At 52.6% G+C, this 19,507-nt stretch overlaps 2 protein-coding genes across 3 annotated transcripts in view; both read right to left on the reverse strand.

Moving 5' to 3' along the window:
* LOC129137660 (putative RNA-binding regulatory peptide) overlaps positions 1–10,657 on the reverse strand; it is a 35,681-nt gene extending 25,024 nt beyond the window's left edge. Inside the window, exons 1-3 of one of the 2 annotated variants that reach the window (XM_063799496.1) lie at positions 7,708–10,657; positions 3,924–4,117; positions 1,803–1,860 (exon numbers count right to left, since the gene is read on the reverse strand). In XM_063799496.1, the coding sequence (XP_063655566.1) occupies positions 1,803–1,805 (3 nt within the window). In that variant the 5' untranslated portion in view covers positions 1,806–1,860; positions 3,924–4,117; positions 7,708–10,657. Of the gene's footprint in view, positions 1–951; positions 1,710–1,802; positions 1,861–3,923; positions 4,350–7,707 lie in introns of those variants that run through there. The other variant, XM_054670942.2, reaches the window with a different exon arrangement.
* A 338-nt stretch (positions 10,658–10,995) lies between these two features.
* DOC2B (double C2 domain beta) overlaps positions 10,996–19,507 on the reverse strand; it is a 42,624-nt gene continuing 34,112 nt past the window's right edge. Inside the window, exons 7-9 of the mRNA XM_016931100.4 lie at positions 16,390–16,471; positions 15,449–15,545; positions 10,996–14,879 (exon numbers count right to left, since the gene is read on the reverse strand). Coding sequence (XP_016786589.2) covers positions 14,743–14,879; positions 15,449–15,545; positions 16,390–16,471 — 316 coding nt within the window. The 3' untranslated portion in view covers positions 10,996–14,742. The remainder of the gene's footprint in view (positions 14,880–15,448; positions 15,546–16,389; positions 16,472–19,507) is intronic.

The raw sequence follows: 19,507 nt of genomic DNA on the forward strand, positions 1-19,507 counted from the left end.
CTGGAAGGGAAAAACTGGGCCTGGAAAGGCCGTTGTGAGGAATGAGCCCCATGGGCCTGAAGAGGCCACCGGCAGGCGGGAGCTGGGCCTGCCGAAGCAGCCGAGAGGCAGGAGCTTTGGACTCGGGAGGCCGCAGTGAGGCGACAGCTAGCTGGGCGTGGAGAGTCCACTGTGAGGCAGAGGCTGGGCCTGTGCAGGCCTTCGGGAGGCAGGAGGCTGGGCCTTGTCAAGGCCTGCAGAGGCCACCGAAAGTCAAAAGTGGGGCTTGGGAAGGCCGCTGGGAGACATGAGCTGGGCTGGGCCGAAAGAGGCCACTGGGAGGCAGGAGGAGCCGGGCCTGGAGAGGCTGCCGAAAGGCAGGAGCTTCGCCTGAGGATGCCACAGTGAGACACCATCTGGGTCTGGAGGCTCCACTGTGAGGCAGAGGCTGGCCTGTAGAGTCCGACAGTAGACAGAAGTTGGGCAAAAGGCTGATTTGAGGAAGTTTTGGGCTTCAAGAGTCAGCCACGAGGCAGGCACTAGGCCTGGAAATGGCCCGACAGTCATGAGTTGGGCCTAAATGGGCCACTGTGAGGGAGGAGCTGTGCCTGTTGAGGCTGCTGGCAGGCAGGCAGAAATTTGGCCTGGGGCAGCTGCCATGAAGCAAGAGCTGGGCCTGGAAAAAGCCCCTGGGAGGCAAGAGCAGGGCCTGCAGGGGCTGTTCTCAAGTCAAAGCTGGGCCTGTTCATGCCACCGGGAAGCAGAAGGTGGGCCTGGAGAGTTTGACTTGAGGAAGTTTTGGGCCTACATTGGCCGCCATGAGCTGGACAGGAACTGGGCCAAAAAAGGCTGTTTTGAGGCAGCAGTTGTGCCTGTAGACCCAGCCAAGAGGAAGAGGTGGGCCTGGAGAAGCCCCCATGAGGCAGAGGTTGAGCCTGTAGACGCTAACAGGAGGCAGGAGCTGGGCCTGGAGAGGTCAACTTGAGGAGATTTTGGGCCTTCATAGGCCACCAGGAGGCAGCAGTTGGGACTAGAGAGTCTGACTTGAGTAAGTTTTGGGCCCGGAGATGACATCCTGGGACAGGAGTTGGGCCTGGAGAGGTCACCGTGAGGCATAAGCTGGATGTAGAGAGGCCAGTGTGAGGCAAGACCTGGGCCTGTCGAGGCTGCTGGGAGACAGGCAGGAATCTGGCCAGGGAAGGTTGCCATGAGACAAAAGTTGGGCCTGGAAAGGCCCTTGTGAAGCATGAGCTTGGCCTAAAGAGGCCACTGGGTGGCAGGAGCTGGGTGTGTAGAAGCTGCTGAAAGGTTGGGAGCTTGGCTTGGGGGGTCCACAGTAAGGCAGATGCTGGGCGTGAAGAATCTGCTGTGAGGCAGATGTTGGGACTGTAGAGGCCGACGGGAGGCAGAGGCTGGGCCTGGAGGGGCCACCAAGATGCAGGAGCTGGGCCTGGAGAGGCTGCAAAGAAGCATGAGCTGGACCTGGTGAGGTCGACTTGACAAAGTTCAGGGCCTGGAGAGAAGGCTGGGAGGCAGGAGCTGGGTCTAAAGAGGCCGTTGTAACGATGGAGCTGTGCCTGTGGAGGCTGTTGTGAGGCAGTAGCCTCATCTGCGGGGACTGCCGTGACGTAGGGTATGGGCCTAAATAGGCCATTGTGAGTCATGAGCTTGGTCTGTAGAGGCTGACTGCAGAAAGTTCTGGGCCTGGAGAGGCTGCCGGGAGGTAGGAGCTGGGCCAAAACATGTAAGCACATTTGCATTTATTAGGCACTTTATTTCCATTATTACACTGTAATATATAATAAAATAATTATAGAACTCACCATAATGTAGAATCAGTGGGCGTGTTAAGCTTGTTTTCCTGCAACTGGATGGTCCCACCTGAGTGTGATGGGAGAAAGTGACAGATCAATAGGTATTAGATTCTCATAAGGACAGTGCAACCTAGATCCCTCACATGCACGGTTCACAACAGGGTGCGTTCTCCTATGAGAATCTAATGCTGCTGCTCATCTGAGAAGGTGGAGCTCAGGCGGGAATGTGAGCAAAGGGGAGTGGCTGTAAATACAGACGAAGCTTCCCTCACTCCCTCACTCAACACCGCTCACCTCCTGCTGTGTGGCTCCTTGCGGCTCCATGGCTCAGGGGTTGGGGACCCCTGCTCACGTGCATCCAAAACGACCCTTCCCAAACCAGTCTTCACAGTGGTCAAGGGCAGCAACCACTTAGCTCCCAAGGCATGTGCCTCAGCTGGCATTTCGTCACAATCAACAGTAAGTGGTAGCTTGAGTCACTGTGAGGTCACCTACTGGAAATCACCAGCATCCCATTTCCCACTGGCAAAGAGCTCAGCACTGCCCCCTGGGAAACCAAACCTATGCCCAAATCCCATCTCTGTGTGTTTATCTCCTGGGACCCTTCCTAACATATTAGTCAGAGTCCAATCAGGAAGCATAAACCACTCAAAATTTTAAAGTGGTAAAATTTAATACAGAGAATTATTCATTATAACAGGTGAACAGCATAATGAGAGACTGGCTAGCACAAAGTAAAGAGAACTCTAGAGAATATGGGACTAGCCCAGGCCAGGCATGGTGGCTCATGCCTGAAATTCCAGCAATTTGAGAAGCTAATGCAGGAGGATTGCTTAAGGCCAGGAGCTAGAGACTGGTCTGGACAACACAGTGAGACCCTATCTCTATCCAAAAGAAGAAAAAAGTTAGCTGGGGCTGGTGGTGCACACTTGTAGTCCCAGCTACTCGGAATGCTGAAGTTTGAGCCTGGGAGGTCAAGGCTGCAGTGAGGCATGATTATGCCACTACAGTCCAGCCTGGTGACAGAGCAAGACCCTGTCTCAAAGAACAAAACAACAACAACCATTTACAGACAGAAAAGAAATAGAGCCAATAAGCTGAGGAAAGATGTTGAAATGTGACAAGTAAAGTAACATGAGGTCTTTTGTCTATTTAAAATAATCAAACAAAAAATGGCTTACTAAATTATAATACCCTGTGCTGGCAAAGGTGCAGTGAAATGGGCACTTTCTTATACTATGAGGGGTGTTTAAATTGTGTATAAGCCTTCCCGGGTAAAGCCTGTCAATTTTTTAAAATAATGGAGACAGGGTCTCACCATACTGCCATACTGCCTCCTCCAACTCTTGGCCTCAAGCAATCCTCCTCTCTCAGCCTCCCAAAGTGCTAAGATTATAGCTGGGAGGCACCCAAAACCCTGTCAATTTACATCAAGGGTAATGAGAATGTTCATTCACCATGACTCACAGTAATCTTACTTCTGGGGAGACAATTCAATCTAAACAAAAGGTCATCTGTACACACACAATAAAAATCTGGGAGTAACTGAAGACAGAGTTGGTAAGTGAAATAAGAAACAGTTATAAGAAATTAAACTATGCTATCAATAGGCACCTGGTATAAAAGGTCAGTGGATGTTAGCTGCTACTTTTTTGTTGTTTTGAGACAGGGTCTCACTCTGTCACCCAGGCTGGAGTGCAGAGGCCTGATTATGACTCACTGCAGTCTCAGCCTCCCTGGGCTCAAGTGATCCTCCCACCTCAGCCTCCCAAGTAGCTGGGACTACAGGAACATGCCACCACACTAGGCTAATTCATGTATTTTTCTGTAGGGATGGTGACTCCCCCTTTGTTTCCAAGGCCTATCGCAAACTCTTGGCCTCAAGCCATCCTCCTGCCTCAGCCTCCCAAAGTGTTGCGATTACCAGTGTGAGCCACCACACCTGGCCAGCTGCTACTTTTATCAATATTATTATTATTCCACTCAATTAAAAATGATTATTTTCAAGGCTATGCAACAGTATGTATCCTACAGCATAATTGTAAAAACATATACAGTCGTCGTCCCTCAGTATACAGAATCAGTTCCAGCACCCCATCTCTGCATATACCAAAATCCATGCTTACTCACGTTTCGCTGTCACCCCTCTGGAATCCACGTATACGAAAATTCCAAATATTAGTTGGGCATACTGGCAAGCACCTGTAGTCTCAGCCACGTGGGAGGCTGAGGTGGGAGGATCACTTCAGCCTGGAAGGTTGAGGCTGCAGTCAGCTGTGATAGCGCTACTACACTCCAGCCTTGGACAAGAGAGGGGACCCTGTCTCAGAAAAAAAAAAACAGAACAAAACAGGTTAGAAATTGTAATCTAACCCTAACCCTAACCCTAACCCTACACTAACCCTTACCCCAACCATAACCCCTAACTCCTAACCTCTACCCTAACCCCAACCCCTAAACCCTAGCCCAAACCCCAAACTCTAACCCTAAACCTAACCCCAAACCCCAATATCAAACCGAACCCGAACCCTACCCCTAACCACTAACGCTAACCCTAACCCTAACCCTAGCCCTAACCCTAATCCCTAACCCTAACCCCTAACTCTAACCCCTAAACCCTAACCCCTAACCCCTAACTCCGAACCCAAACCCCTAACCCCTAACCCTAAACCCTAATCCTAACCCTTACCCTTACCCTAACCCTACCCTAAACGTAACCCTTACCCCTAACCCTAAACCCTAATCCTAACCCTTACCCTAAACCTACCCTAACCCTAACCCCAAACCCAACCCCAAACCCCCAACCTCAAACCCTAACACCAACACCAACCCCAACCCTAACCGCAAACCCCAACCCCAACCCGAACCCCGAAACCACACACTAACCCTAACCATAACCCCTAACCCTAACCCAACCCTAACCCAACCCTAACCCTAACCCTAACCTTAACCCTAACCCAACCCTAACCCTAACCCTAAAACCCAAACCCTAACCCTGACCCTGACCCCGACCCCAACCCTAACCCTGACCCTAACCCTAGACCCCGACCCTAGACCCTGACCCTGACCCTAACCCTAACCCAACCCTAACCCAACCCTAACCCTAACCCCTAACCCCTCACCCTGACCCTGACCCTGATCCTGACCCTACCCCTAACCCTGACCCTACCCCTAACCCTAACCCTACCCTAACCCTAACCCTGACCCTAACCCTAGACCCCGACCCTAGACCCTGACCCTAGACCCTGAACCTAGACCCTGACCCTGACCCTAACCCTAACCCAACCCTAACCCTAACCCCTAACCCCTAACCCTGACCCTGACCCTACCAACCATGACCCTACACCTAACCCTAACCCTACCCTAACCCTAACCCTACCCTAACCCTAACCCAACCCTAACCCCTAACCCGAACCCGAACCCGAACCCTGACCCTACCCTGACCCTGACCCTGACCCGAACCCTCACCCTCACCCTAACCCTCACCCTAACCCTAACCCGAGCCCGAACCCGAACCCTGACCCTACCCTGATCCTTACCCTGACCCTCACCCTGACCCTGACCCTAAACCTGACCCTGACCCTAACCCTCACCGTAACCTAACCCTGACCCTGACCCTAACCCTAACCTAACCCTGACCCTGACCCTAACCCTCACCCTCACCCTAACCTAACCCTAACCCTGACCCTGACCCTAACTCTGACCCTGACCCTGACCCTAACCATGACCCTAACCCTGACCCTGACCCTAACCCTAACCCTATTGCCTTGGTTTTCTTCTAGGGTTTTTATGGTTTTGGGTTTTACATTTAAGTCTTTAACCCATCTTGACATAATTTTTGCATAAGGTGTGAGAAAGAGGTCTAGTTTCTGTTTTCTGCATACGGCTAGCCAGTTTTCCCAGCACCATTTATTAAATAGGGAATCCTTTCCCCATTGCTTGTTTTTGTCAGGTTTGTCAAATATCAGATGGTTGTAGATGTGTGGTGTTATTCCTGAGGCCTCTGTTCTGTTCCATTGTTCCATATTTCTGTTTTGGTACCAGTACCATGCTGTTTTGGTTACTGTAGCCTTGTAGTATAGTCTGAAGTCAGGTAGCGTGATGCCTCCAGCTTTGTTCTTTTGGCCTAGGGTAGTCTTGGCTATACGGGCTCTTTTTTTGGTTCTATATGAAATTTAAAGTAGTTTTTTCTAATTCTTTGAAGACAGTCACTGGAAGTTTGATGTGAATAGCACTTAATCTATAAATTAGTTTGGGCAGTATGGCCATTTTCACTATATTGATTCTTCCTATCCATGAGTATGAAATGGTTTTCCATTGTTTTGTGTCCTCTCTTATTTCCTTGAGCAGTGGTTTGTAGTTCTCCTTGAAGAGGTCCTTCACATCCCTTGTAAGTTGTATTCCTAGGTACTTCATTTTCTTTGTAGCAATTGTGAATGGGAGTTCACTCATGACTTGGCTCTCGTCTATTGTTGCTGTATATGAATGCTTGTCATTTTTGCACATCGATTTTGTATCCTGAGACTTTGCTGAAGTTGCTTATCAGCTTAAGGAGTTTTTGGGCTGAGACGATGGGGTTTTCTAAATATAAAATCATGTCATCTGCAAACAGAGATAATTTGACTTCCTCTCTTCCTATTTGAATATGCTTTATTTCTTTCTCTGATTGCCCTTGCCAGAACTTCCAGTACTATGTTAAATAGGAGTGGTGAGAGAAGGCATCCTCGTCTTGTGCCAGTTTTCAAAGGGAATGCTTCCAGCTTTTGTCCATTCAGTATGATATTGGCTGTGGATTTGTCATAAATAGTTCTTATTATTTTGAGATACGTTCCATCAATATCTAGTTTATGGAGAGTTTTTAGCATGAAGGGATGTTGAATAATGTTGAGTAACTGAACACCAACATGGCTTCATCTCCAACAGTGAAATTGCTCATATGAAGGTCACCAGTAAGCTCAAAAGGTCCCATCTGCCTTCATTATTTGACCTCTCGGCAACTTTTAAAGTATCAGATCATGCTCTATGATCAAGACATTTTCCTTTCTCACTTCTTGATGACACCACATAAAACTAGTTTTCCTCCTTCTTCACAAACAAACTTTTTGGGTTTCTTTTTTTGTTTGAGACGGTCTCACCCTGTCACCCAGAAAATACATCCAAAATGATAGACTTGAATAGGAATAGTAATTAAAAGTCCAAGACTTCAGATCTGTCGGTAGACTCAAGCCTGGCATAGGTCACTTGCTAGCTGGGAGTCTAGGCAAGATATTTTATCTTTCTAATTCTGTTTCCTCATGAGCAAAATGTGGGCACTATAGTTATCAGTTGGTAAGGATTAAATGAGCTGGTACGGTCATAGCTTAGTCACATCACACAGTTCTCAGAATATTTTATTTTAGTTTAATGAATACGGGTCCTTAGTGTACAAAGATAAATTTCTAGAATAAATAAATTTTCTAACTACAACTTCTCACCATCATATAGAGTTTTTAACCTCCATGAGGAATATGAGTTCAACATCTCTAACTCTTAATTATAAAATATTGAACTGATGATATGGTTTGACTCTGTTTCCCAACCCAAATCTCATATAGAATTTTAATCCCCACCCTAACCCTAACAGTCATAACCCTATGCTATCTCTAACCTAACTGAAAATGATTAGAGCCTAACAGTTGACTGAATAAATGATGATTGATCCTAAAGGAATTAAGTAAATAATTCATTAGAGAATTATTAAAGAATTAAGAATTAATATTCCACAAATACTCGCTGTGTCTCAATGGTGCTCCTTGATGCTCCTAGGCTTTGGTTAACCACCCCCGCTTAACCTTTGCAACCACCCCATGGAAGGTCCTAGCACCATCTCCATTTTACAGGTGAGAGGTTTGAGAACCTGCCTAGGGTCACACACCTGGGCAGTATCAGGCCTAAATATGAGCAGGCACAGGTGGTCTCAGAAGAGACGCTGATGTCATAACAGTACAAGGAAAAGAAGGAGCAGCAGTGAGCACGGTGTGATGGCCAAACATGCCATGGGCTGACCCCACGTGGATCCAGCCCCACAGCTGGCCAGGATACACTTTTCCTGTCCTTACATGAAATTTTCACTTCATCATAGGAAGAGCACAGAGCGCAGGGAGAGTGTTCAAACAGCACTGGTACGTACTAGGAACTAAAGACATTGGCTATCACTGACTCACTGAAAAGCAATCAGACAAAATACTAGAAATAAACCACAGGGACAGCGGGCTTTCTCTTTAGGTGTCAGGCCTGCATGTGTTTCCTTCGAAGTCTGTCCCATTCTGCAAAACAGACATGAACTCAGGTGATGAGTCAGGGTGCAGGAGCAGTGTGGGGTCAGAGGAAGCCCTCGACCCCAGTCCCTGACGTGGGCTCCTTGCTGGTGGCTTCCCCGTCCCTGGGGTCTGACCTTGTCCCCATGTCGGGGCCCTGGCACCGGCACACCCACTCCACGCTCCAGTCTCCATCTGAGGAGGGAGAGGAACTGATCACGAGCTGGTCCCATGGCCATGGGATGATAGTACCTGGCAGCCAGTGGCTCTGAAACTGTCTCTGCTCCAGGAAAGTCCGAGGCTAAGGCCAGCGGCTCCCACGGTCCTTGGATTGTCTCTGGGGATTGTGGAGGCCCCTTTTCCTCACGTCCCTCTGCAAGCGATGAGATGGGAGGGGAGGCTTAGTGAGACTCCGTCCGGGTGCCAGTCTCCTTCCCAGCAAGCAAGAGCAGCCCTGCTGGCTGCAAAAGGCTGTTGCCACGGGGCCATCCAAATATTCTTGCTTTCTTGGCAGGTCTTTGGTCTGAACCAACAATCCATTACTACTAATCCAAGACACCCCAAATCCTGGTGCTTGGTTCACCTCTCAAATATACTCACTGAACCCTCCTCTTGCCACACGACGCCCTCGTCTCCAGCTCAGCTTCTGGCCCTGCCACACAGTGACCTCGGATTGCAAATGAGCAGCCACAGCTCCGCCTTCCAGCCAGGCTGGAGGTTTTGTTGTTTGGGGGTCGGGGGACTTGTCCTTCAGATAAGCTTGACAGCTGAGCAGGTGTGCAACCGGTTTGCCAGTCGCTGGTGGCGCCAAACACCCTTTTCCCGGGGCATGGAGCCCAGCTTCCATTCCTTGAGCACGGGAGTGCGCAGAGGCGGCTCTGACAGCTCATTCCACCGAGAGAGGGAGCGGGAGCCCAGCCGAGCCCCTGTGCGCACAGCAGGGATGGCACTCGGTGCACGGTGCCCTGGAGTCCGCAGCGAGTGCTCGGGGAGGCAGAGAGCGCTCGGCGTGGGCGGCACCCGCAGGCGCTGCCTCCCCAGGCTGCCCCCATCCCCAGGCCCGCGCGGTGCCGGCGGGGCCATTTGCGCAGCCGCCCGCACACGACCCCTTGCTCCACCCGGACAAAGCGCCCAGGGCCATCCTGAGTCCCTGCAGGGTCAGGGCCTGCGGAATCGCGCGGCCTTTGCCCCACAAAACCACTGTGTGGCGGAAGAGCGCTTCGGCCGCGTCGCCTCGAAACTGGACCCGCACATCTGAGCCTGCGTTTCCGTTTCCCCGAGAGACCCCGGACTCCCTCCCCCAAGGACAGGAACGCAACGCACTGGCAGAGCTCGCTGATTGGATGGGGGAGAGAAGTGGGCGGAGTGAGCACTAGGAGATCCTGTCATTGAATAAGAAAGAGAAGTGGGCAGGGTGGGCACTGGTAGAGTCTCTACTGGTTGGATAGGAGCGAGAAGCGGGCGGGGCTAGCACTGAGATCCTGCAATTGGACGGGCATGAAGTAGGTGGGGCGAGCACTGAGCAGACCCTGACAATTGGACAAGAGAGAGAAGTGGGCGGAGTAAGCATTGGTAAAGCCTGCTGATTGGGCAAGAGACAGGAGTGGTAGGCGCAAGGACTGCGGAGAAGGCTGCTATTGGATGTTAGGGAGAAGAGGGCGGAACAAGAAGGTGGCGAGCTCTGCAGATTGGACAGGAGAGATAAGCAGGAGGAGCGAGCAATGAATGGAGCCAGCGGTGAAAAGAGCCCTGATAATTAGACAGGGGAGAGCAGTGGAACCAGAATTCAGGTTACGGTCACGGTGACAGCCAGAAAGGAAATTCCAGCACGGATGCCAACCGCACCAACCCAAAACTATGACCCGAGTCCTAACCCACCCTAACCCGGCCAAAACCGAACACCAAACCCTGACTAAATGCGAAACGCTGACCCGGACCTGGACCCTGACCCTGAAGGGGGACATAAAGAGATTGAGAGGTTTGCACATTCAGTGACATACATTTTCTTCGTTAGTCGATGTTAGAAAGCAAAGGCTTTTATCTCGAGAAATTTCTGACCTAAAGAATGATGTACAATAAACTGTATTCAACCATTGATCAACATTTTCTAACAAGGTGGAATGAAAATATAAAGTGTGGGGATTGCTACTAGTCCTAATACACTAATCTGTGGTTAGGAAGGTTTATTTTTTTCCCTCCAAACCTAAGCAGTACATGTCTTAAATTACCTTCTAAAATGTACGACTCTTGGAGCCTCAGACGGGCTGGCGTTAGTCAATACTCCACGGCTGTTTGTTGGATGAGTGGACAACAGCATGGCCGACAGGTCCTGGTGCAAAATGTCTTGGGCTGCCTCAGTTTGAATCCTGCTTCTGCCATCGACCAGCCGTGTGATTTTGTAAAAGTATTTTAACCTCTCTGGGCCTTAGTTTCCCCATCTGTAACTTGAGGGCCTACCTCAAATGGGTTCCCGGTGAAGAGTAACAAGACTATATCCGGAGTAGGTTTCAGTTGCCTTTTCCTCCGTCTTTCCACCCTACCCTCCTACCCTTCCAAATCTTTTTTTTTTTTTTTTTTGACAGGGTCTCCCTCTGTTGCCCAGGCTGGAGTGCAGTGGCGTGACCTCGGCTCACTGCAATCCCCACTTTCCAGGCTCAAGCGATCCTCCTCCTCCTACCTCAGCCTCCTGAATACCTGGGGCTACAGGTGTGTGCCACCACGCTAGGCTAATTGTGATTGTGTGTGTTTAGAGGCATGGTTTATCCATGTTGACCAGGCTGGTCTCGAACTCCAGGCCTCAAGCAATTCTCCCACCTCGACCTCCAAAAGTGCTAGGACTTACAGGCGTGAGCCACCACCCCCACCCCCTTCAAATCTATTAAAAGGTGAGAGTCTCGCCAAGGCAATGAGATCGCAATATGACGTTTCCATTTACTTTGGATTATATGTCATTATAAATATTAACAAATAAGACTTAAAAAGGACACCTTCGGGTAGGTCAGACCAAAATACAAAACTTGTCTGTGGGACTGCAGTTTGAGGACAGTGTCTGCAACATTGTCTGCAGCCGTCACATGGCAGCAAAACGGGGTTAAGCAGTGCACGAGAGTCTGCGTCGACGACAGCCAGAGTCCATGCATCGGGAGGTTCACTCGGTTTGCGAAGGAACAACGGGCACGGCATGCACGGCCCGGGCTCGGCGGGCGGACGGGCCGGGGCGCAGTTCCCCGCGCTCGCCACTAGAGGTCAGGAGGTGACCGCTTCGGGGCTGGAAGACGGGCCCGTCGGGGATTGGCGCAGGCGGCGGGCGGGGCGGCGGGCGGGGCGGGGCTGGAGGCAGCGCCTGGTTACTGACACCTGGAATGACTTTATTTTTTTTTTTTTTTTTTTGGCATCAGATTTCCTGTCTTTGTGGGGATGATGGACCCGAGTAAAGATGCCCATTCGGGGTCAAAGGCAGAGCCGCTTCTGCAGCTTCTCAAAGTGTTTTTTGTTTTTTTTTTTCTGAGACGGAGTCTTGCTCTGTCGCCCAGGCTGGAGTGCAGTGGCGCGATCTTGGCTCACTGCAGCCTTCACCTCCCGGGTTCAAGCGATTCTCGTGCCTCAGCCTCCCCGAGTAGCTGGGACTACAGGCGTGCGCCACCACGCCCGGCTAATTTTTGTATTTTTAGTAGAGATGGGGTTTCGCCCTGTTGGCCAGGTGGGTTTCGAATTCCTGACCTCAGGTGATCCGCCAGCCTCGGCCTCCCAAAATGCTGCAATTACAGGCGTGAGCCATCGTGCCTCAAAACGCTTTAACAGAAAGACAATCTGCACGGGATCTAAAAGGGTGCTGAGATCCTAGGAAAGGAAGGTTTCCAAACTTCCTGGGGAGTTCCTGCCCGAGTGCCCGTGCTGCCCCTGGGCTGGCTGGCCAGTAAGCCTGCCTCCCAGCCTGACTGTCCCCATCTTTCGGTCCCAGCCCCATTTGCACAGCCTGGGCAGTAGAGAGCCCTGGACTGGGGGGCTGGAGTTCTGGGTTCTTGTCCCAGCTGTGCCCCTTCAGGCCCCTTATTCCCCATGTGCCTAATAAGGAAGTCATAGTAGGTGGGGGGTACAGCCTCTTCTCGCTTTGCCATTCACTTCTGTGTCTTCAGAGAGGCTGTCAAATCTCCTCTCTGAATGAGACCCCCAAAAAAGCAAAGCTAAGAAGATACCCAGAGCTTAACTAGACACCAGGCCTTTTAGAAATACACCACCTCTTACCTTAGGCCCCCAGAGGGTGCCCATTCTGTGTGGAGAAAAGAGGAGCCCTTGCCTCAGCCCCCAGAGGCTAGGGTGGGGTGGCTGAGTTTTGGGGCCAGGTTAGACACCTCTGGGGAAGCCTGAAGTAGCACGGATGGTTTCAAAGCCAGCGGATGAGGTGGCAGGACAGTGACAAGACCCCAGGTCTCCATCATGCACCTGAGCTTACTGAGCCTTCACCTGGTGTCTCTGCTGAGTCTCCGACAGACCAAGAGGGAAGGGACTGGGGGTACCGACCCCCAGAGAGAGAAAGTGGCAGTCAGAGGACCTGGGTTTGAGTCCTGGTTCACCCCTTCCTGGCTGTGTGGCCTTGGCAAACTACTCAGACTCTGGGAACCTGTTTCACCTGCAAGATGGGGATGAGAATCAAACCCACCTTGCAGGGCTGTGAACATGTGTTCAGACCAGTGCATGCAAAAACCTTCACATAAAAACCTTTCCTAAAGGTGGGGAGACAAGTCTCCAGGAGCAGCAGGTGGCCAGGGACTGTGTGGGGGCTGGGGTCCTGTTTTCCCCGCAACCTGGGAAAGGCCTGATGGGCACTTGGTAGGATTCAAATCATAACCCTGGACCTCAGGTGGTGGTGTGCTTTGTGTCTGCAGTGGAAGGTCCCACCGTCGTGCCTGTGAGTCCCTCTATCGGTGTTGAAGGGGTGGGCAGCAGGCGGGGGAGCCCCAGGCTGGCAGCTAGCAGGACCTCTCTGGTGTGAGCTCAGCACGCCAATTCCCCTGAAGCGTGGTGTCCAGCACTCTGGGCTGGGGGCTGTGGATCCTGGTTCCAGCTGTGTGGGGGCTGGAAGGCCCTGGGCAGGTCACCTGACCTCTCTGGGCCTGTTTCCATCACACACTGATGGGCTGAGCACACTGGGACTCTGGCTGTGCAACTCCTTGGCTCTGCATTTGTTCACCCAGCGTTCCTGAGGGGCCCTTGGTAGGCAGAGAAAGTTTGTGGGCTTCAGGCATGGGCCCCAAGATTCAGATACTCTCAAGCCTCCTGGGGAGTCTGACTCAGGGGAGCAGACAGGCCCACCAGCCAGGGTGATTCTTGCTCAGCTCCTGGAGGGTGGAGCTGGCCCCACAGGCCTCCCCAGAGACAAGGCCCTGGACGGCCACTGATTACTCCCAAAAGGGACATCTGTGGCGGTAGTGGGACCAAGATGCCATGAGCAAGCACCGGGAGGCCCCCAGTGTGAGCCATGGAGTGGAGGGGAGGGGAAAGGGCAGAGTCAGGACGTGTAGGAATGCTTGCTTTTTTTCCAAGCACAAGGGACCCTTTTCTCCACCGCAGCTGACCTGATGCTTATGCCGGGAAGGAGGAGGGGCGGGCTCCATCCTTGAGGTCCCTCAGGAGTAGAAAGAGATCAGAGTGGGAGACTTGGGTCTGAGGTCTGAACTTGAGCCTACACCAGTTTCTCCATGGTGTTTCCATCACGTCCCCCACCTCCTGCCTCGAGCCTCACACCTTCCTAACAAACCCTCCCCTGGAGAGGAGACCCCGGGTCCACAGCACCCCGGCCCCATTGGCTTTCTCTCTCCAGGCCGTTTTAGACCACTCCCACTGCCTGGACTGCTTTTAGAAGCCCCCACTCACCCTCCAAGGCCTTACGGAAGCACCACCTCCTCCAGGAAGCCTTCCCTGACCTCCCGGCAGAGTCAGCAGAGCCCACGGTACTTGCAGACTGGCCAAGCTGGTCTTGGTATTTCTCACCCCAGTTGGAATGGTTTGTTCCCAGCTTCCTGACTAGATGGGAACTCCCTGAGGGCAGGCCCTGTGTCTCATTCACCCCCAGGGCTTGTGGAATCATTGAGTGAAGCATGTGCCAATTTACCCATCATCAGGAGCCTCCGGGAACTCTGGCAGACTTTCGGCCGGCAGGCCCGCTTCTTCCATCTGTCCAGCAGCGAAGGAGATGAGGGATGCAGTCAGGCTTTCTTGGGCTGGAGCAGCCAGTCTTCAAGGTCCCATCCTCCACCTGTCTGTCTGCTCACCACCTCCCTCCTCTGTTCCCACTGTCCGCCAAGGTGCCCCCACACTCCTGTCCTCTCAGCCGGGGCTGGCCTCTAGAAGGGTCTTTGCTCCCAGATGGGCATGTCCCCTTCCCCTGGGCAGGTGCTGAGGTCTCTTTCCACCACCAGCCTCTTGGGCCCCAGAGGGCTGAGAGCCCCCCACCCCAGCTCCTTGCCCTCCCCATCCCAGAGTGGCTGAGCCCTCCACATCCTCCGAGCGGGGACTGCAGTGGCTCTGTGTCCAAGCAGGGGTTCTGGATCTCCCCCAGTGTGGGGGCCACAGGCCTTGGTGGCTGCTGGGGAAGCCCGGGGCCGGCCGTGCTGGGCGCAGGTGGCGGCAGGGGTAGCAGTGGCGGGTGGGCGTCAGTCGCTGAGCACGGCCCCTGGGAGCTCGCTGGTGAGCGTGTGCCAGCGCTCGATGCGCTTGTCCTTGTTCTTCAGGCAGTCAAACCAGTGCTTCAGGCGCTCCCCCTTGGCATGGATGCCCAGAACCACACCACCTGCAGGAGGACAGGAGGGGCAGCTGGGGCACAGGGACCCCCAACTCCCAGGCGTGGGGCCCATGCCCCCTCCCAGGTTCTGTGCTCGAAGGCCAGCCTCTCCCACTGCCCGCTGGGTTCTGAGCATGAACAGGACCTGACCTCCATGCCACACTCTGGCCCCGTCAGGGCCCAGCCATCCTGTCTCTCTTCCACCAGGGCAGGGATAGGGGCAGGGTGCAGAGGCAGCATCAGGGGTCAAGGAATGGGGGCCTGAAGAGGGGAGAAAGGGCCGGGCAGCCCCACTATGCGCAGCCACCAGACCCACTGGGAATTTGGGGCCTCTAGGGCTCAGAGTCCAGCCCGAGGCACTGCCCATCATTGTCTCTTGTCTGTGCTCCACCACAGAGTGCTGTGTGACCCTCCCAGAACTCCTTCCATCTCTGGGCCTGTCTCTTCCTGGGGCACAAGGGTCAGGATGGAGAAGGTCTGACCTAGGGGCAGGTGGTCCGTGGCTCCAGCTTTCCCCATGGACCAGGAAAGACGGGCTGTGGCCTGATCCAGACGGTGTTCCCACTATGCCCCCTTACCAATGAAATCGTTGGATTTTCCAATGTCGTAATCCCAAACGGTGACCTCCAGGGACTTCTTGGCCAGGTCCCCATGCTTGATCTCGTAACAGAACTCCTGCTGGCAAGAAGGGAGTGTTAGGGCTGATGCCACGAGGCCTGGGCCTCGGCCGGGGGCCAGGAGGGGTATGAGGTGTAGGGAAAGAGGAGGGACAGGGGTGATCAGTGCTCAGAGTGGATGATGGGTGGATGCTCACATGTCTCGCCCACTTCCCCCTGAGCTCCACTGGGGTCTTCAGGGACCCTGTCCCCTCGCCCGCTTGCTCCTTGTCCCTGAGCCTGCTCTCCCCACACCCCGGGAGCCTCCTGACTGCAGAGGCACTGCACGCCCCACAGTCCTTGTCATCCTGGGCCTCTCTGGGGCCTGGCTTTGCTGACCCCTCCCTTCTCTGTGGGACCCTCCCTTCCATCTGGGGTTCCCCTCACTCTCTGGAAGCATCTTCTCGACCTCCCCTGCCTGCCTCTGGATCACTGGTGTGGCGTGGGCTCTACCCAAGGCCCCTCTGCTCTTCTTTCCTTCTTGTTCCTTGGGGGGAATCCGCATTTCCAGCCGTACTCGCCACCTTGGGCGGAAGACTTCCTGGGGCCCCAGGGTGTCTTGAGTCCCCCTGCCCCACACAGTTTCTCCCCATCTTCCTCACCCCCTCTTTGCCCTGTTGCCTCCATGAGGAACCCAGGACTCCCCTCAACACTTCCCTCCCCCCAGCCCTACATCCGACAAGTCCTGCCAAGAGCTTTCCAGGGGTCCCCCAGCTCCCCTGTGTCTGTGGCTTGGTGCGGCCCCTCCCCACCGTCTCTGACCACCCTCCCCATCCCACCATGACCTTTTGAAAACCCAGCCACACCCCCACTGCTGTGGGGCAGAGGAATGGCTTTCATGAAGCTTCACCAGCCCCTCATACCTCATTAAACTCCGGGTTCAGGGTTTTTTTCTTCACCGCTGTCTTATGTTTGGATTTCTTGTCCACATCTGGCCTCAGGTATCTGGAATTACATCCAACGGACAGGCAGAGGATGGGGACATGCTATGGCGTATAGATCAAGCCAGCAGGTATTCAAAGAGCTTTCTGTCCCTGGAGAGAGATTCCTGGGCCCTTCTTTTGTCCTAATCATTGGATTTTCCCAACGCTATTTTGTGGCAAAGGCGAGACGTTGTTTTCGAGAAGCAAGTGGTCCCTTCATCCACCGCACTTCTGTTCACACACACATTCCTGAAGTTAACCCTGGGGGGCGCCCTCCATCCCCCTAGGAAAGGGGTTTTTCCTCATTTCTGGAAGTCTAATTTTCATAAAGCTCACATTTCCCACCAGAACAGAGTTTTTAGCAGAGTTGGTCTCTTGTTCAAACTTCTTTTTTTTTTTTTTTCAGATGGCTGACTGCAACCTCCGCCTCCCGGGTTCAAGTGATTCTCCTGCCTCAGCCTCCAGAGTAGCTGGGACTACAGGCATGTGCCGCCATGCGCAGGTAATTTTTGTATTTTCAGTAGAGACGGGGTTTCACCATGTTGGCCAGGCTGGTCTCTAGCTCCTGACCTCAGGTGATCCACCTGCCTCAGCCTCCCGAAGTGCTGGGATTACAGGTGTGAGCCACCACCCCCGGCCTCAAGCTTCTTTTATAAAATAGCAGATTTATTGAGATATAATTCACACACCATAAAATCCATCCTTCTGAAGCGTAAAACGCAGTAGCCTTTAGTAGACTCCCAGAGTTGTACAACCGTCACCACTACCTCCATTGGAGCTTTGAGGAAGGACAAGACCTTTTGTGCAGTCACAGGGAGGCCACCTAGATGTTCTTCCCTCCACAGCCACTAAGGCCTTAGACTCTGATGCAGAACAGCTGTCTTCCTCTGAGGCTCAGAGAGGGGGAGTGACTTGCCCAAGGTCAAACAGCCCGCAAGCACAAGCGTGGTGCTTGAAAGCCAGGCTCAGACTCCTTTCTCTATGACAGGGAGGTCATGTGCAGGCTGGAGGAGGGGACAAGAGGTCCCCAACTTCTTTGCAAAGCTTCTCACCCTGTTCCTGCATAGATAATTGCATGACAATTGCCTTGTCCCTGCTGAATGTGCTCTGGGGTCTCTGGGGTCTCACCCACGACCAACTCCCTGGGCCTGGCACCAGGGAGCTTAACAAACATCTGTCCAGCGAATACCTGCATCCCTAGAAGTGAAGGCACCGCCCAAAGACACGCCCATGTCCAGCTTAACCTGCATCCCTAGAAGTGAAGGCACCACCCAAAGACACGCCCATGTCCAGCTTATTCTGCCCAGTTCCTCTCCAGAAAGGCTGCATGGTCGACACACAGTGCCTGCGACAAAGCTGAATGCTATCATTTAAAAACTCCTTGCTGGTTTGAGAGGCAGAAAATGATATCTCATAATTGCTTTACTTTGCATATTTTAAAATTGTGACTTTCATGGCATAGATAATACTGGTTTATTACAGAAGCACTAGAAAATGCATGTGGACAAAAGTTGGGATTAGGAGAGAGAAATGAAGACATATGTCCACACAAAAACCTGTTCATTGCAGCTTTCTACCATCACCAAAAATTGCAAACAACCACACGCCCTTCGACTGGGGAACTCATCAACAACAAACTTGTGGTTTACCCACACAATGCAAGACCACTTAGCAACAAAAAGGACCAAACTCCTGGTACATGCAACTGACAGATGAATCTCAAACACATTCCTCCCTGTGAAAGAAGCCGGACTCACAGGGCAACACACTATCTGACTGTTTCATGGGAAAGTCTGGAAACGGCAACACTATTGAGACAGAAAACAGGTGAGTGGTTGCCTGGGGCCAGGGAACTTTCTGGGGTCATATTCTCTATGATGATTCTGGTGGTGGAAACAAGACTGTACCAGCCTGGGTGATACAGCGAGACCCCATCTCTACCAAAAAATTAAAAATTAGCTGGGCATGGTGGTGCATGCCTGTAGTCCCAGCTATTCACAGTGCTGAGGTGGGAAGATGCTTGAGCCCAGGAGTTCAAGGCTGCAATGAGCTATGATTGCGCCACTGCACTTTGGCCTGGACAACAGAGCAAGACCCTGTCTCTAAAAAAAGAAAAGAAAAGAAAAACTCACTGGATATGAATGATACAGGTTGAGGATCCATTATCTGAAATGCTTGGACCAGATGTTTTGAATTTTGGATTTTTTCATATTTTGTAATCTTTGCAGTATATTTACCAGTTCAGCATCCCTAACTCAAAAATTCAAAAATCTGAAATCCCAAACGCGCCAATGAGCATTCCCTTTGAGCGTCATGTCGGTGCTTGGAATGTTTGGGGTTTTGGATTTACAGCTTTGGGACGCTCAACCTGTACCTCAATAAACCTGATTTAAAAAAAGTTTGGGGGGATTCCCCTAAGCCCGCCACCCGGAGACAGCAGATTTCCTTAGTTACTTACTATGCTCCTTGGCCATTTCTCTACGTATTGGTATTGTGTCTGCTGTGAACTGTCCTTGGCCTGTTTGGTGACGGGTGAGGAGCAGGGACAGAAGGGTCCTGCGTGCCCTGCCTTCACAAGCCCCTGGAAGGAAAGTTGTTTTGGGATCTCTGCACCCTCAGCCTGGACAACTTGTGCCCATCTGGTGACCCCTCACTCAGCCACCAGACTTCCACGACAGGCTCCAGCCTCGGCACCTTCAGCCATGGACAGTTCCGCCAGTGTTGCCCTCTGTTCTGCTGTTTTCTCTACCAGAAGTGCCCTTCCCTCCTCACCTGACCACTCTGGGGAGATCCCTCAGCACCCTCCCTGAGCACACCCTACTCTGGCACAAGCCCACCCTGCAAAGCCCCTGAGGCCCACCCTGTGGCGTCTCTCCCTCCCTTGCTGTCAGGACAGTGGTCCTGGCCACTGGGGCTCACGGAGCCGCCCTGTGCCGTGTACCTCTGAGCCCTCTGCACAGTGCCTTCTGCTTGCCTGTGGCTTTGAGAAGAAACCCCTTCTGGTTATACATAAGACAGCCAGAGAAGGGAGTTGCCCAGGGTGGCACAGCACGTTGCT

The sequence above is a fragment of the Pan troglodytes genome, chromosome 19 (genome assembly GCF_028858775.2).
Source record: "Pan troglodytes isolate AG18354 chromosome 19, NHGRI_mPanTro3-v2.0_pri, whole genome shotgun sequence".
Classification (NCBI taxonomy): domain Eukaryota; kingdom Metazoa; phylum Chordata; class Mammalia; order Primates; family Hominidae; genus Pan; species Pan troglodytes.